General features: G+C 45.2%; 1 protein-coding gene across 1 annotated transcript in view; it reads left to right on the top strand.

Annotated features, from left to right (window-relative positions):
- The first annotated feature begins 12,954 nt into the window (after positions 1 to 12,954).
- Positions 12,955 to 18,482, top strand: part of ERGIC1 (endoplasmic reticulum-golgi intermediate compartment 1) — a 60,934-nt gene continuing 55,406 nt past the window's right edge. The window contains exon 1 of the mRNA XM_032703394.1: positions 12,955 to 13,061. Within this exon, the coding sequence (XP_032559285.1) occupies positions 13,042 to 13,061 (20 nt within the window). The 5' untranslated portion in view covers positions 12,955 to 13,041. The remainder of the gene's footprint in view (positions 13,062 to 18,482) is intronic.

Consider the following 18,482-nt stretch of genomic DNA (forward strand, 5'->3'; position numbering starts at 1 on the left):
TAGTCATAATTAGTAGGCATTACAGAATATATTTCTGGAGAAGTTATTTGTCCTCAAGATTCATATGCCTGCTTTATAATTGTCAGATGACTATGCAAATATTAGCAGTGACATGACAACAAATGACATTCCCCCACGTATGGAAATGAAGCAGAATCTAAATTTACGAACCCCTCATTTTCATTATTCATCTAAGCCTAATCACAAGCACTGGGAAATATCACTGTAAAATCCAGTGAGTGCTTTTTTTCTGAACTGAAAATCAGGGGGCTGTTTCCCTACTTTGACAGCACACTGAATTTACACACGCTGCTCCCAGTGCGCTCTCTGAAATGGATCATCTGAATTTCTGGGGCACTGATGCTTGACAGCCCTCAGAGCAATGCTCCATGAGAAGCACTGCTCCTGAAAGGAAGAGAACCCGGCACAATGGAGCCACTGATTAAGGAGAACAATCATGGAGGATTTCCTATTATGCCGAGCTCCAGAAGGAAACAGTAAGCAACGCAAAGGAAATGAGTGCATTTGCTCAAAATGAAAAGGTCAGCCAGCCACAATTTTTCAGCTTTGATATACACATAACATTTCAGCTCCCATTTTTATCACAAATTATAGCTTCCCAAGGTCCTCAGGAAGTTGACAGGGAGATTGTAAGGTTATTGGGTGGTGTGAGAACGGAACTAACTATGATTTACAAACTTGTCATTGCAGCATATCCACTTCTGTGTAGTGAAGAACAAAGCAACCACCCTGGCAGCATCCCTTTTGCATCTTCATCACACAGTTTTAAATAACAGCTCCTGTCAGTAGCAGAGAGAGTCAGACCTCCCCCCTCTCTAAGCCTCCTGCAAAGCCAATTTAACAGAATACAACATGGACAGGCAAAAGCTGGGACCCTCCTGTGAACTGCAACTCCGCACAGATTCTGCCAGATGCTCGTTCACATCAACATCACTCAAAGGTAAATAGCAGTGACCGTAAACACAACAAAATCTTTCATGCAAAATGTAGTTACATCGGGAAAAAAAATCATACAGGACTCCTGGGTTCCATCCACAATATTTCCATTGCCTCCCTATCACAATTTATTCTCCCCCAGCCTTAATTCCATTGTTTATAAAATGGAAACAATAACATTTAGCTTTCTGTCATGGGCCATCGTGAGAAGTGGTGAATCTTCACTGCTTGTCTGAAAGAAAACGGAATTAGTATTGCCTGAACAAATGGACTATTTCTATTAATGAAATAGTACCAATGGGATTCATATTATTTTGTTTATGTCCCAGCTTTCTCAGCTTTTGCACAGCTCTAAAAATCAACTCTAAACTCTTTGTGTCGAGTGAAAACAGCCGCTGAACATGTCATGATGCAGGTATAGGGCAGTTTTATGGTTTTTTTAGCTAAGGAAGCACACAGCACACAGAGTGAAACCATGGTACTGCTGAAGTTAATGGGAATACTCATAGCATATGATACAAAACAGCTCCTTGTACAGCATCTATTGAATCTCAAGAGCCTCACTGAGACATAACCAAAATACCGAATCAAAAAGACTTCCAAACACTTCCTCAAGATGAGACTGGTAGGACAAAATTTCAGTCTATGGTACTTGAATGTATAATGAAAAATCCATTAGTGACTCACTTTTTCTAAGGATAGAAGGCAGCATACTTTATGAGTCAGCTTTCTGCTGAGAAAAAAGTCCTACCTTCAATGGAGCAGGAGCTACACCACTGAAAAGAGCTCAATTATTAGCCATTACACTGTGGGACAGAGTGGGGAACAGGTAATGAAAAGAGCAAAAATATATGAAGGACTCAGCTCATGGAGGAGCTCTTAGCATCATAAGACTGACCTTTAAATTCAGTGAAAAATTCATCACCTGTCTGGAAAATTTACTGCAGGCTTTTCTGGAAGTCAAAGCACACTTTGATGCTGTAGCTGCAATACTAACATGAGTAGGGTTAAAATAGGTAGGACTGCTTGCCACAGATAGATGTCCGAATCAATTAAAAAAGGGAAAAAAATGAAACAAAGGTAACAAACAAATGTACTGAGCACTATCAAATTAGGATGACTGTAAGGGATGAGAAAAATTTTGTATAGTGTATCAGTCAAATAATACCTACAGATCAAATATAGGAGGAAATGTGCTGAATACTGACAAAAAAGAAAGTGATATGGGCTCTGAAATGACCTGAGGGAAGTTACTTGCATCTCCCTTAAGAAAACTGCATGGAGTAAATGAAGGGAATCGCTCATCTGTGAGCTCTGGGCTAGCAAGGTACATTTTTTTCCATCTCCCACTTCAGCTCCTAAGCCCTTACTCAGGCAAAACTCCCACTGGAGTCAATTAAATCTTCCTTCTGATCTGAAACAACTAAGGCAAGAGAAATCCTTTCAAGTTTGTCAGCTTTTTCACACCTTTTAGCTCCTTGAAGTCATCTTCAGCAGTTGAACTGTCTGCTCACCATACACATACATGAGTCATGGCACCCTAGAAATAAAACAGCTAAAGAGGTCAACATTTTGGAGGTTGGCATTCTCTCTCAGATTAGTTTTACACTAGATTAATTCCACTGTCTTCAGTAAACTTCAGCGTGATTTTTGCATGGGTGAGTCAGGGGGTTTGGCCTTCTACTTGAAATAATATTATCTGTGGCTTTGGAGAGACACACAATTCAACTGCGCTGCTTTTTCACGCTTCTACTCCTCCTCAGGGCTCCTGCCTGGGACACGCTGCCTACACAAGGCTTTAGGACAGGGAATGCAGCATTAGGCCACTCAGCAGCAGGACTTCTTCTCGTGCTTTGGATAAGCTAAATTAGATTCTTAGCTGTGTCAGACATGACCCATAAATCTTACTAAGACTCTAAAACTGACTTATTTCCAGCAAGAGAACGCTCTGCCTTAATTCAATATTTCCCCCTCAGAACTGACAATCGGTGGCTCAATCACTTTTGCAACAAACAGGAAAACGCAACAGAAAATTTTCTCCGGGCATTGCTGCTGGGAAGGAATCTTCTGTTCCAGGGGTTCACTACCAGCTTTGACCTTTTGCCCTCTCTGGGGTAACCACAGTCACCTTACCCCATTTCCCTGCCCTGCCTCGCAGTCGGAGGGGACACGGGAACGCAACGTCACTGATGTGAACTTTACATGGCCCCGCTGGCACACGGGATGAAACGCAAGAGGTTCCCCATTTACATAAAGCTCCAGTCATGACTCATCTCTGTCTTCTGCAGCTCCAGCTTGTCACTCTGACGAGCCTCCGGGTGGCAGGTGAACGCACTGTGTCGTTTGTCATCATACGCTCCCAACGTCGGCCTGGCTGTTGCAGCTCCTGCAGTGGGGAAACAGCAAAATGTGAAATGTGCACAGAAAATTTCCCTGCAGCGTGGGAAAGTCTCGTGTCTGGCTTCTCGTACTTTCTTATTTGTCAACTCACATTGTCACAAGACAACACCTCAACTTCAAGCCTTTGCTAACACTGAGTGGTTGAGTGCCCATGAAGTGTCCATCAAACCTCTGTCCTCCTGGAGGAAGGTCTTACATTAGTTACCATAATGATTTACATATTTTCCCATGCAGAAAACTAAGGCTAGAGGCCTCCTGTCTCAGAGCTGCTTAGAAAATTGTCTCAGAGCTGGGAAGAGGACTGAGGGATGTGGTCCTGTACAACAAACCAGTGGTCACTCAACCGAGAACATCTCTCTCTATGTCAGCACAAAAGGCACAAGTCTACAACAGTGGGATTAGATACATGTCTGCTGTAACTCCCCTGGACAAGCTGTTAAGTTTTAGGCTTAAGGAGTTAATCTCTCTGGACAGCCTATGTTCTCCATGGAATGAGGTTACTGCTCTGAATTGCCTCTGGAGGAAACCTTTCCCTGTACATAGGCCTGAGAGGGAATCTAGGAAAATTGCTTTCATTAGGCCAACATTAACCTTTGCGAATGCCCTCGTAATGAAGTTTTCGTTTTCCTGATGCTGTTCACACGACTGTCGCTGGCAAAAAACATCCACTGATACGGAAAAAGGACATCAGGGAAATTCCACTGAAATAAGTAGAATTGGAAAGTTCTCTTTCTCTTTTTTTTTTTTTTTTTTTTGCATTGTGTTGTTCCCATGATGATTTCAGGGAAGAGAGCGTGTGAGTAAGAACATGAGGAAGGGACAGGGAAACACCAAATACTTTGAGTGTAACACCCTCAAAGACTGGATGAATTTGAAAATATTTACCGTAGAATGGAAATATTTGGGATGGAGAGTGGAAGAAAGTGAAACACAAATGATGAGAGACTCATATTTCAGTGCTGGAAAAATCATGATGAACAGGACAGTCATCTTTATGTGTTTGTTATACCCATACTATGAAGCCAACCAAAAGGGAAGAGGCTAAATATTGTATCCAACCCAATGTGCCAAGGTTTAGTACCTTGGGCTCAATTCTGTGATAACCAAAACCTGTATATGTATTTCAGACTGAGAACAGGCCAAAGAATTTCCCTGGACATTATAATTTTGGCAACCAATATTGCAGAATGATAAAATATGAACTTTAAGAAAATGGAATATGGATATTGTCTAGGCCTTCTTATTCACAGAACCTCACTGAATGCCTGTAGATTGCATGTCAGGCAATCACAATCTGCCCAAGTCTCTGACATGTTCCCTTTAGTAGCCTCTGACCCTGGAGATGAAAGGGTACAGACATCTTTACACCATAGGATGCACCAGAGCCAAACTACATTAACTTATGGCAGCTAAGATTAATGTTTGGAAGTAGCCCAGTCTCTGAGTCAGACTGATCTTTTCCGTTCCTAAACTTTAAAGTGCCAGGAAAAAAGTTAAAAAGTCCAATTAAAATAAATCCTGGCTAACTCCAAGCTTATCATCACGGCATGAGGAGGGCAGGATTTTGTTTTTTCTTCTGCAAGAAACTCGAGAAAGAAACCATGAAGTGGCCTCACAGGAGACAGGATGAAAGAGGTCTTCTGTGTCGAGGGTGAAATCTGGAGACTGCTGGATTTGGCTTCCTCTAAAGGACAGAGGAGTTTGCTGGAAGTGTTTATCTGTTGCTTTGTTCAAGTCACTTTGGTTTAGTGATTTCTGATTTTGCACATTGTCTCTTGAAAGGGACCTTTCACTTGAGCTTAAGTTTTGATGACTCAGCTCCCCAGGTACATCTCCTCTTAGCTTCTGCCATAAGCTGAAACTTATCCTCACCTCTTAAGTTCCTGCACAAGCCTGCCTATGTGTTTGCTTTCATTTCTTCCCAGTTCCCTAAATCATACCCTAAGAATGACACTTCGAAATTGCAGAGTCCATGGGCTCCAGGTGAAACCAACACAAGGCCAGAGACAATGATTTCTGGTTTAATTCATTAGAGGGTTAATAAAACCTCTTTATGAAAGATTTTCTCTAGTCACGCCCTGATTTCTGCAGCAGATTCTTTAGCACTGACAAAACCTCCCCAGTCCACTGACCATCACAGCACTGCCAAGAGACCAAGCGAGAATGAGGAAAACACAAGTCCCACTTGCAGGCGAGGCAGCAATTAAAAATCCATATCCTTACTACGAAAAAGATGAAAAAACAGGTATATACCTCCTGTCTGTAACGTCCCAGTGGGCTTACTCAGCTCCCTGAACGCTACACAATATCTGGAGGAAACCACTGAGAATGCTGATAAGGCAGCACAGAGGACATGCCAGAAGTCAGTCAGTGAGGTGCTATTTGACATCTGACGCACACGGCCGGCTCCAGTGGGCCCAGTGATGGGTGAGAACCTGCTCAGCTGCAGCAGCACTGGCTGCCCCGAGTGCGGCAGTGGGGCTTGGCAAATCTTCCAACAAAACTTCCACTGCCTTGTTGGAAAATTCCTCCTTGTCAAGGTTGTGTTTTGGTTAACTTGTTTAATGCCTGAGGGTCTTTGTGATGACCCAGTGCTGCTGTACCCTCACATACTGATTCCCTCGTGAAAAGCTGGTTTCCCTGTGTTGCTGGGCACGGGAGAGCATTCCCTTGTGCTAGACCTGAGCACAGCCTAACTTGCATTTGAGTGCCTGAGCTGGCTTCCACAGCTCATACCTAAAGAAGCCACCCATTCTGAGAAGGTCAGTCTTGATGCAACGAGTGAGGCACAGCAACCCCAGTCCCTGCTGAGCCTGTGCACTGAGTGCCCATGGAGACCGTGCCGATGCAGTGTCTCTGGGAGAGATCCAAAATAGCACTCAGGCACCAAAGTGCAACTTCTGCAGACTGCTGGCGCCTGTGCTCATGAGAGCAACCCAGGAAAGCTCTGCCTCCCCTCCCCAGCTACGTCAGATGCTGTAAGTGCCTACAGCTTCTGAGGAAAGCTTCCTTAGGCGCCACAAGGTCTGGCGCCTTTTTGTGCCCAGCTGCTCTGGGTGGGCTGAATTCTGCCGTCTACTTCTTGCCTAAGTCCATCCAGAAGTCAGGTGAGGGGTTTTGCCATGAAGGTCTTAAGGACTCAATTTCCCAGGCGTGCTGTACACAGCAGAATGGAACTCTCAGGAGGACTTACAGGTATTTGACACTAGTGAGTCATGGGCCCCTACACCAGTATCCGAGTTCTGTCAGTATCGTTGCCGTTTCCCAGCTAAAATCCCTAACCAGTCACCCTATTCTGACACCAGAAATCTTGTGCTCCTGGTTAAACCGTGGCTCAGCTTTCAGAAGCTGGGCAGAGTACATTTTTATCCCTTCCCTGCATGCCCTCAGGTTTCTCAGGGCACTCCCTGTTCAAAGGTCCAGAACTGGCTTCCAGGGCAGTGCTCTCCAGCACTTGGTGAGTATTTAAAGCAGAGGGGTGGCTCATCTGCCAGGCATATTTTCACTGACAAGATTAATTTAGATGTTGATGCCAAATGTGTTACTTAAACACATAAGCAAACACTTTTTTGGTCCTGTATGAGTTCCACGGTGAGATATCCATAGGTTCCCTTCTCCTGAGCATTTTCTACTGCCTGATGTAGGTATCTCACCACTCGGAGTACAGGCTAAGGGCACTCAAACCCTGAGATTCTGAGCTATTCCTCTCCAGTGTACAGGGAATTTTAGGCATTTAACTCACTTGAGAGCACCATGCCTTTGAGAATTAGATTCTGATCTTCAACTCTCCCTTGCTGCTAATCCCAAATCTCTTTGAGATCCGGCCCTCTTAGTGTTCAAAGTCCTCTATTACAAGACTTCAACCTAGTTAACTGTTAACTTGCATTTGGCCATGACCTTTGGTCAGGTGTTCACAGCCTCCTGAACTACACTAAACATTCACCAATATAGGATGCTCTGAAAGCAAGAGGTAAGCCTGTGACAGGAGCTGAAACTTCCTTGTGGAGTTCATTTCCATAGTGGAAAAAGAAATCAAACACAAATTGTTCTGCTTGCTGTGACTTTCCCATAGTAAATTCCCTGCACCCAAAAGGTGCCAGGAAACAAACTTGAAAACAAAGAGAAATTGTATTAAAACCAGGGTAAATTTTCTAGGGGCTTTAAGAGTGGCAGATTCCCCTCAGCATTGCCCAACAATGTGCTTGCTCACTGTCATAGGACAAGGAAGAGGCCACGTGGCTGCACAGACCCTCTTCTCCATACTCAAACATACACATGGCAGCTGTACCCAGCCCTGTGATCTGTCAAATAATTAGATTATTTCTTCCGCCTATTGAGCAGGAAGAAGAGAGGTTGTTGTTATGTCTTCTAAAGGAAAAAGGTCAGCTACTCAATAAAGAAGGAACTTACAAAGTAAATTGAGAAGATACAAATTTAGTTTACTCTGTTTTTTATGTCAAATCTCACAAAAATAGATGGACAGCACAACATATGTGATAATGATAAACACATACTTCACTTAAAGACTTAAGTTCTTTAAGACAACACTTCAAGCTTGCTTTTTTGTTCCCTGGAATTTGGAAAGTACTGCCAACATGTAGCTTACCAAAATCCTAAGAGGAAGGGCTGAACTTTCATTACTGATTATACTTAGCACAGCACTTGTATTTGAATTCTTCACCTCCATGCGCATCCTGTTCCTTCAGAAAGATTTCCTCACACGCTGTTATTTATATTTTTAAAATGCCTTATAACATTTTCTCTTCATTCTCTACAGTGTTTTTTCCTTTTCCTGAACGGCAGTTGTGTTCAATGCCCCTTGCAGCCAGCGCCACACCCTGCAGAACACAACACATAATCAAGCACACACGCCCTGCAGAGCAATGCGCTCACTCCAATTCCCAGCCCACCCCGACACGAGTGCTACAAGCATATCCTGTGAATAAAAGCACAGGGGGAAATGTCCTAGGGTGGGCCCTGCCACACAACACCCCCCCAAAAAAGCCACAGTTCAGCTGGGAGCAAACACACCTCGGTAGCAGAAAGGGTACAAGTGAATAAGCACTGCACCTTCTGTAACAGTCACTGCACATTCCCAGTTGATGAACGAAGCCTAATTGACCTAAACGATGACTGTATGTACCCAGCTTTACCTTTAGCAAACAACTCTGCTCATAACCCAGTCACAGCACAGTTCCCAATGCAAGAGATGTAGCATGAGCCAGAGGCTAAAATAAAACTCAGCTGTGTGTAAGGAATCACAAATAAAACAACAAATGAAATCATATATGAGCGTCACAGAATGTTATATGATGCTGAACAGGTAAGGATCAAGGCTACATTTTCTGGGAAAGAGGAAACCTTGAGATCACAAAATAGAGATAAGCAAGATTCATAGATTCACAGAATCATGGAATATTCTGAGTTAGAAGGGACACACAAGGAGCATCCATCAAACTGCTGGCCCTGCACAGGACACCCCAACAATCCCACCCTGTCCCTGAGAGCATTGTCCAAATGCTCCTTGAGCTCTGTCAGCCTTGGGGCCGTGACCACTGCCCTGAGGAGCCTGTTCAGTGCCCAACTACCCTCTGGGGGAAGAACCTTTTCCTAATATTCAACCTAACCCTCCCCTGGCACAGCTCCAGCTCTTCCCTTGGGTCCTGTCACTGGTCACAGAGAGCAGAGATTGGTGCTGCTCCTCCACTACCCTTAGTGAGAAAGTTGTAGGCAGCTATGAGGTCTCCCTTCAGTATCCTCTTCTCCAGGCTGAATTACCAATTATTAATATACACTCTGCAAATTAGTATTAATATAAACTCTATTAATGTGAAGTTAAAACTAAAGAATAATGTATAATCTAGAAATTAAGAATATCTCAGAAACCTGAAGATGAATCATTTTACCTCCATAAACAAATTTATGAAATAAATATCCAGGAAGATGATTCAAACAAAGCACTTTTTGGTCACTTTTTTTTAATAGGAAGGAGGCACCAGTTTTGTTGTTGTGAGGCATTAGTTAGGAATCCAGATAGAGTCATCCATGATCTGATTTATCTATAAGAAAGTGAACTGGAATGAGGAAAATATTCTTTTTTTTGCATGAATTATGAACATAGAATTACGAATGAAGGGATTTGTTTGCTAATTATAGAGCTGAAGCTGATCTTACTCTGTAGTCTTAGGTGAGTCAATTCATCCCCCTGCTTTGGTTTCTTCACTGTTAAAGAGTTCTGAAAATACTGACTTACTTGATTTCAGTGTAGCAGTTTTGCTCAATTAATGTTCCTAATGCAACTTGAAGAGAAATGATAGTTTTAGGTCTACAGTTGTCAGGAAAGTGTTGGGTTTTGCTCACACGAAAAAGAAAATTAACTTTTAAATCAGTTGTCAGCACCAGTTTACTCATTCCATTTCTAATGATTTGACAACCACCTCAAATAAACCCCTTGCTTTTGGTTCCCTTTCTAACACACAACATGAGCTAAGCTGCCCCACCCAGCTGGACTGCCGACAAATTCCTGTTCTTATCTCAAGCTCGATAGAAGCCTTATGTAATTAAACAATACTGTGACGAGGGTCTTATCTCAGGGCATTAACTTCTTCTTCCCTCGACAAGGATGTAAGTGAGCTGGACCCAAGTGGAAAGCAGCTGTGAGCCCATTGCTTTCTTTGGAGTTTGACCTTTTAGTGGAAAATAAAACCTCCACAATGTGAGCTCTTGCTGTGTTGTGTTGTTGACACTTGAGCCTGCAGGAGGAAGAACTCTTCGAGGCCACCTCCAGATTTGTCTGCTGCACAAATGAAGAGCTTCTGTAAATCCTTCAGCACTCTCCTGAGTGTTGATGTCTCTGCACAAGACAGTTAATAACAGCTAATGATGTCGGGGCCTTGCCAGAAGCTCAATGAGCACTTGGTTGTGTAACCCTAACTCGATAGGCACTGTTTGTTTTGGGTTTTTCCACCACAGATAGTACCCCCTGGCTATGCCAAGGCAATTGGTTGACCTCATGAGAGATGAGAATTGTCTCATTAATTTCAGTGGGTTGTTCAGTTTTGGAGCACAATGCAAAGTGCAGCAGGATTCGTGGCTGATCTGGTAGCAATCTGCTGAATATGCTTGCACACTGCGGTTGGGCAATTTAGATGTCTGAGATTAAAAAAAAAAAGAATTAAGCTATTTTTATCTATTCCCTGGGGGCTTCTGAGGGATTATGCTACGTTATCTCATAGTCGTGATTGCTCCAGTTTAGTTTTTAACACTCCCAACGTGAATTATTATATCTCCCTTTGAAAGACTATGGCATTGATTAACAACTCTGAGTCTTTGGTAAATTCAATCTGAATTTCTTTTTTTATCCAGGTATGTGCCTGGTTTGTGGGTGAAAGTTAAAAATGGAAAGATGTACATCTCTAAGGAAAGAGATGATGACAGCAGGAGGAAGAGGAAGAAAGCTGCAGAATCAATTAGAAATGCAGTATGTTGCACACAGCATATTTATATTGCTGTCATCTCCCTCTTTCTCTTGCCCCGCTTTTAGACTTATAAAGCAAGAGTAGCGGTATTTTGTTCCTGCACTGCAGTTTAACGTGCACTGTATGTGAGTGACAGCAATTCTGAATATAGGAGCAATCACACTACCTGCAGCAAAAAGTCCCTGATGGATGCTACAAGCTGGTGACATTATTATGGGAAGCACCTGGGGTGGTGCATGAAGCAATGCAGGATTAGCCATGTGTATTGCACTGAATCTGGCAGGGATGCAAGAAAAAAGCATTTAGGCAAAATGGCAAGACTGGGGAAATTTCTCACCTAATTAATGGAGAGCTTTTCCTTATTTTAATTCCCTTGCCTCCAATAAAAGCGCAAAAAAGATTTTCAAGAGTAAGTGAAAGAGCCATGCTGGCACCAAAGGAGCTCATTATAGAATCACAGAATGACCTGGATTGGAAGGGACCTTAAACATCATCTCATTATAATCCCCTGCCACAGGCAGGGACATCTTCCACTATCCGAGGTTGCTCCAAGCCCTGTCCATCCTGGCCTTGAACACTTCCAGGGATGGGACAGCCACTGCGTCTCTGGGCAACCTGTGCCAGGGCCTCACCACCCTCACAGGGAAGAATTTCTAAATCTAAACCTATGCTCTGTCAGTTTTGAAGGCATTCCATTCCCCCTTGTCCCGTCACTACATGCTCTTGTAAATAGTCTCCCATCCTCTGCTGGGAAGGGTATGTGGAGGTGCAGGAGTGGGTGCTCCCCCTTCCTTCATGGGCACTTGGAAGCGTGAGACTTTCCCCGGTCTGTCACCGTGGCTTGGCTCTGTCTCCAGACACAGATCATGCCGCATTCACACGCACAGGCCGTTATTACTGCCATGCTGAGGATTCAAAAGACGCCCGACAAAGCCTGAAGCACCGCGCCCATGTGAGCGGCCACGCTCTGGCCTGGGGGCCTGGGCAGTCCCGCTGGGCTGGCAGCCGTGTCCACAGGCAGTGCAGGAGGGCTGCCAGGAGCCGAGGGAACGTGGGCAGCGCTGCGGACAGCCGAGCACACTGGGTTGAGCCCACTCCTCTGGGCATGGTCAGCACTGGGCAGCCCCAGCCCTCTGGCAGGTGCTGAGAGGGTCTGTGGGCACCGACAGGGCCCTTGGGATGTAGGGAGGGGACAGTGGGGCTGAACAGTAGGACGCCTCGGAGTGCTCCCTGTACTCAGCACTTCCCACCGTGCTGGGCACTGGTGAGGCCAGAGCTCTGGTGATATGTGCAGTTCTGGGCCCCTCATTGCAAGGGAGACATTGAGGAGCTGGAGCATCTTCAGAAAAGGGCAACGGAGCTGGGGAAAGGTCTGAAGAGTCGGTCATGTGAGGAGCATCTGAGGGAGGTACAGGGGCTCAGCCTGGAGAAAAGGAGGCTCAAGGGGGACCTTCTCACTCTCTACAGCTCCCTGACAGGAGGTTGTAGCCAGGTGGGGGTCACTGTCTTCTCCCCGGCAACAAGTGGGGACAGGAAATGGCCTCAAGCTGTGCCAGGGGAGGTTCGACATCAGGAGGAATTTCTTCACAGAAAGGGTGATTAGACTTTGGAAGGGGCTGCCCAGGGAGGTGGCGGAGTCTCCCTCCCTGGAGGTGATGTTTAAGGAAAGACTGTACGTGGCACTCAAGAGCTCTGGTCTGGTTGACAAGGTGGTGGTCGGTCACAGGTCAGACTCGATGATCTCGGAGGTCTTTTCCAACCTAAACGACTGTGTGATTCCGTGCTGGCAGCGCCCGCGGGGCTGAGCGGGGCACCCCGCGGTGCCGGCAAGGCACTCCGAGCCGCGGGGCACCGCGAGCATCGAGGGGCACCGCGAGCATCGAGGGGACCCGGCAAGCTGCGGGGGGGCCGGGGTGCTGCCGCTGCCACGGGCTGGGACCAGCCGCATCCCGCTCCCCTCACCCCGCTCCCCGCATCCCGCTCTCCGCATCCCCGCATCCCGCTCCCCGCATCCCGCTCCTCGCTCCCCGCGCCCGCCGCTCCCGTAACCCGGCGGCGGAAGCCCCGTCCGGCCCGGCCGCCCAATGGGCTGGTGCTGCGCGGCGCCGGGGCCGGGGCCGTCACTTCCTGGCCCTGCGGCGACGGCGGCAGCGAGGCGAGAGCCGGGGCCGGGGGCGGCGGCGCCCGCAGCCCGCCCGCCACCAACATGCCCTTTGACTTCAGGAGGTGAGTCGCGACAGCGCCCGCCCGCCCCGCGGGGACCGGCCGCGCCCGCCCCTCGGCGCTCCCCGCCCGGTGGGCAGGGAGGGATGCAGGGATGCACGGACGGATGGATGGATGGGTGGATGGGTGAAGTAGGTGTGGGCAGGGAAGGGCCGTGGGAACGGGGAGCCTCTGTCCGACGAGCGGCTGTTGTTCCGCAAGGCGGTTGTGCAAAGCCAGAGGAGTTTGTCGTTTGGGGCTTCCCCGGGCAGGACCTCGGGGGGAGCAGCAGGACCTCGGGGGTCATGGGTGTGCGTGTCCCACGGGACCCCGCAGTGGGTATCGGGGTGAAGGTGCGGGGACCCTGCTCCTCCCGCAGATCCTTGGGGTCCCGCTGCAGCTTCACGGGGTCACGGTGGGACTCCCACAAAGCTTTAGGGCATCACTCCTTATGGTGGAGCTCCCACAGCATCCCTAGGGGGTCATCGTTCCTTACAGTGTGCAGAAAGCAGTGCTATGTGTCTGATTGCTGGGAACCAACATTGGTGCCTCCACCTTTGGCTTTGCTATCCCGAGCAGGTGTGAGTTGTAGGATTTGGCCTTTCTGTGGGGCTCCTGCATTCCCTGGGCCATAGCAGGCAGTGTCAGGTACCAAAGCAGAAGTGAAAAAGACCCCTCTGGCTTAAATGGAGCTGAAATAGCAACTGTGGGTTCATTTTGTTTTTGAGCCATTCTCGAGCCAGTGATTTGTAACTTTCCAAGTTCAGAGATGCCAATGGAAGGATGCACAGACGAGTTTTCTGATGTAGATTTTACTAGAGCATTAATATTACAATAAAAAATACATGCATTTTTGGGAATATACAGTCCTTTCCGTGTAGGATCATCATGACCTGTACAGGTGACCCCTTTGAGATGACAGGGGGAAATGGTGATAATGCAGGTTTTTAGTTCTCCCAAACAAAAGTTGTGTGTTATATTTTCACTGTAATTCTAAACCAGGCCTCTCATTTATACAGGCTGACAGGATCTTGTGTGATCCATGGGGCACTGTTGAACATGGAGGCAGTTGCTTCTGAATGAAAACTTGTTGAAGCTGGAAACAGTATCTGCTGGATCTTGTGGGATCTGGGGCCCAGAGCCTCGTATAAAATTTGATAGAAAAAGTCTTCTCAGCTTTGGAGACATTCTGCCAGCTGCGAATCTTATTACCATCTATTTTCAGACTTGTAAAATACATGAACAATAAGGGACCCTGGGTTGTGGCTGTCACTTTGTAATAGCAGATAAAGCAAATGTTATTTCTGATGTCTTTGAAAATGTAATTTTTGTTGGGTCTCAGAATACACGTGTGGAAACACTGGCTCACCAAGAGAATAATCACCTTAAGAAACAGCACTAGTGCTTCACTTTGGAATGGAACAAAGACATTAAGTAAAGACTGAATGGCAGGGTTTGTGTTAATGAGTTACAAAAAGAGCGGAATCAGTTCAGATCTGCATTTTAAAGATTCACAATTGCAAATAACTTCTTTGTCATTCAGACTGGAGGATTAGAAATAGACACTTCAAAGCTCTTTCTGAAGTAGTAAGCTTGCTGAAGTTCAACTGTTCTGCAAAGATGAATTTTTAAAAGGTTGCCTTCGATAACAGGAATTTTATATTTAAATTACAGAGAAACTAATGTCACGTGCAACAAACCACTTTCCTGTTTTAGAAGCGTGAACAGAGTTCAGGGCCAAAATATTGCAAAGGTTAAAGCCCTTTTTAGATGTTGTGGGTTTTGTTCATTGTGCAGTCAGTGGAACAAAATCTGCTGAGGCTGGAAAATTTTACTGTTGTAGGTGAAGTGTGATGCATACGTTAAAAAAAATGTACAGGTACTTCCTGACAACTCTAGAACATACAACAGAGTGCTCTTAGAGAAATGAGGTTAGCACCTTGAGTGAGTTTCTGAATGAAGAGGTGACTTTTTCATCGTGTGAAATACAAGGTTTTTCTCTCAGAGATTTCAGCTGGATGTTCTCTGTGGCAGGTACAGTTTGGCACCCTGTCTTTAGCACACACTTTGGAGTGGCTGTTACACCTGTGTATGGTTAGAGGTTTGAGTTGTTAAGCAACTTTTAAAAGTGCCCCTTTATATCTACTAGAGTCCCAAAATTCAGATGTTCCAAGTGGAATGGAGTTTTGGTGTTCTGGAGGCCACAGATTTTGCAGGTCTGTGTTCCTAATGCAGCTGAAAGAATCACTGTCCTTAACTGCTCTTGTCAGGACATTTGGGAAGGCAAGGTCTTGTTGTTGTTTTATCCTCCCTTTACTGAGAGCTTTTATTTTTGATGTTTTAGAGTGGCAGGATATTGACAGCTGACATCAGTAGAGAGGGGCATGACCAGACAGAAGTTCAGGCCTCAAGCTCTGTTTCCACACAAGGTAGCTCTAGCATGAATAGGTTTCCAGAGTTTCATCTGGAGATGATAGAGACACCAATGACAAGTCATTAAAACAGCCCATGATCAAAAATATCCCTATTCTACACCAACTAAAAGTCAAAGAAAGCCTTTCCATCTATGGGACTAAATTTCCTTCCTCTCACCTAGAATTATGGGTTCATATCTGGCCTGACTGAAGAACCCAAAGTGCCTAAACATCTTTCTTAGAAGTGTCTCCATCAGTTAATCTGAGCCATATTTACTGGTTCATGTCATGGTTCCATATTGGAAGTAGCTTGTTTTGTTACTTGTAGTTTTTTGTGCTGCTTTTTTTTCTTTAGGACTTCTGTTTCCTTGGCTTATTGATAGTTCCCTTTGCTAATACCAAAAGCATTTAATTCATAAATAAAACAATATTTTCACAGTACATTCATATGAATAATAATCATTCTATCCCAAGTATCTTTAGGGTTTTAATAATACTTAGTACTTACCTAATGCTTTTCATTTTTCAAAGCATTTCATTCATGCTAATCTCTCCAGTCCTGCTGTGATGTTGGTATGAAACCAAGTTTTCAGCTTCCAGATTGGAGCCTTCACTGCAGGTCTGTTCAGTGCATGTCACAAGACACCAGCCCTCCTACAGAATTCCTAAATCAGTTTGTATTTCCAGAAGGCCTGGTTCTTTCCTATTTTTTAAAACCCATTTGGCTGAAAGAGGCAGGCAGATTCGTCCTTGTTTCCCATCCCCTGGTTCCTTAGAATTTGTGTCAGCAAAGCAGCTTCGTACCTATTTTATTGGGGATTTTGAGTTATCTCACTGGAGCTGAAAGGGTATTTCCCCCTCAAGCCTTTAAAACCCAGTGTCACCTGCACACTTGCAGCATCTGAGGATGGTTAAAATCATAATTAGATTAAACTGTAAGCCTGGGTCATCTTGAGTGGTGATTATGGGCCAGAAGGTTTCTCATATGTTGTGTGATCCGGTTAGCAGGAGCTTGAGCTGGTGCTGGGACTTCAGACTGCTCTGGTGTTGAGAATTACATACATAAAAACGAAAATTAGAGATGTAAAAATAAGTTACTCCTTTGCAGTGGATGTGGACGTGATAGAGAGAAACGTTACTGCAAGTTCTCTGACTTTGGTGGCTTTTCTTTGCACCTGCCTATTTGCATGAAGGAGTTACTGATGGGTTTGTGAGATACTGAAACTTCTAAACTATTTTGGTAACTTTAATTGGTTAGACTGAGAAAAACTAAAAGAGACCACTCTGAAATCAAGTTTTTGTTCTAATTCTGGGTAATTCTCAGTAGTGCCCTGGCCAAGTGTTTGGCAGAGAGTGGCAAATATCCATGAGTCCTTATTTTTATATTTAACTGAGAAATTCACAATTCCTTTCCCACAATTAATCATTGTGATGTTTTCATTAGGGATTTGTTGTTGTTGATTGGTTTCGGGGTTTGGTTTGGTTTTTTCAGTGTCATAACCTGTATGAAGTAACAGTGTGTTATATCCAGATTTTGGAGGTCATGGGAAAGGAACCAGGCTTAGAAAGGATTTAGATTTAAATGCTGATGTAGTGTGGAAGGCAAAGACTCTTATTCCATCGTCACACTACAATGGGCCCCCACTGTCAGCTGTTCTTTGGCACGTCTGTGATAAATGGTATTTTAATGTGGGTATTCTGATTCAGATATGAAGTACATTTTTTTATTGTTTTGGGACACAGGCAGGTCTTTGCTTCAGTTCCTGAAGGTCCTTTTAAAATCAAATTGTTCAGTTTTAGCAGAAGCTGACATATCCAACCTTATTTTGGGAGAGAGGGTATGTTTGGTTTTAAATTAGACCTAAGAGTTGTGATGGTGAATAGGCAAAGTGATGCTGAGACATCTGACCTGGAACAATTGTGGAATCAATTCCTGATCAAATTAATGAGGACAAACCAGTGGATTGATTACAGGTGATTTTGAGTCTGAGGAGAAAAATCTTTTGTGAACTAAGCAACCCCTTGGACAACTTCTCATTCACTTGTGAGCTTAAGGAAAATAACTTATTTTACGTTTTAGCCTTCAGAAAAGAAGAAACAAAGTTGACTTTCATGATCCCACCATTTTCCTTTTGACAGGTTTGTGAGGGTCACAACTGAAAATCATCAAATCAATTGGGTTGGAAAAGACCTCCAAGATCATAAAGTCCAACCTTTGATCCAACACCACTGTGGTTCCCAGACCATGGCACTGATGCCACAACCAGTCTCATCTTAAAAACCTCCAGGGACGGTGACTCCACCACCTCCCTGGGCAGCCCATTCCAATGCCTGATTACTCTCTCTGTAAAAAATTTCTTCCTAATATCAAACCTAAACGTCCCCTGGTACAGCTTAAGACCATGCCTTCTTGTACTGTTGCTGGTTGCCCGGGAGAAATGACAAAATCTTTCTGTAGCCCCTCAAATCTGCCTTCAACTTGTCTGGGATTTGTTTGCCCTGTGTTCGAACATTTACCAGTCGTTATGCAGAAATGGTGACTACTCGATGCTTTGGCATTGCCTAATAAATATCAAATGTTAGTGGAAATGTACATGTTTGCTCAGGAATTTTCAGTTGCAGTGTGAGCCAGCACTGCGTTTCCCGTCGGATCCGGGTGCTTTGTGCTCCGTGCACCTGCTGGCACCTTCCCAGCACCTCCTTTAACTGGCAGCATCAACACACACTCCTTCCTTTGGCAGAATTACTCGCCGGACTTACTTTGGAGGAGAGGCACCGTGAGCTCATTTGTTAGCAGGTGCATGGTGGTGATAGCAGCAGGGAGGCGTGTTCTTGGCTGAAACAGAGCGGGGAGGGTGAGAGGAGAGCTAACAGCTCAGACTGGCTGGTGTGGCATCTCCTGATTGCATGGATTGTGCTGCTGGTTTGTGCAAGCAGTGGCACAGCAAAAAGGTCATGTATGCCCTGTGCTGAGCTGTGCACAGTCACCATCGCGGCCACAGACGTTGCAGTGATTTGGTTCACAGTCTTA

The sequence above is a fragment of the Chiroxiphia lanceolata genome, chromosome 15 (assembly GCF_009829145.1).
Source record: "Chiroxiphia lanceolata isolate bChiLan1 chromosome 15, bChiLan1.pri, whole genome shotgun sequence".
In the NCBI taxonomy this organism is placed as follows: domain Eukaryota; kingdom Metazoa; phylum Chordata; class Aves; order Passeriformes; family Pipridae; genus Chiroxiphia; species Chiroxiphia lanceolata.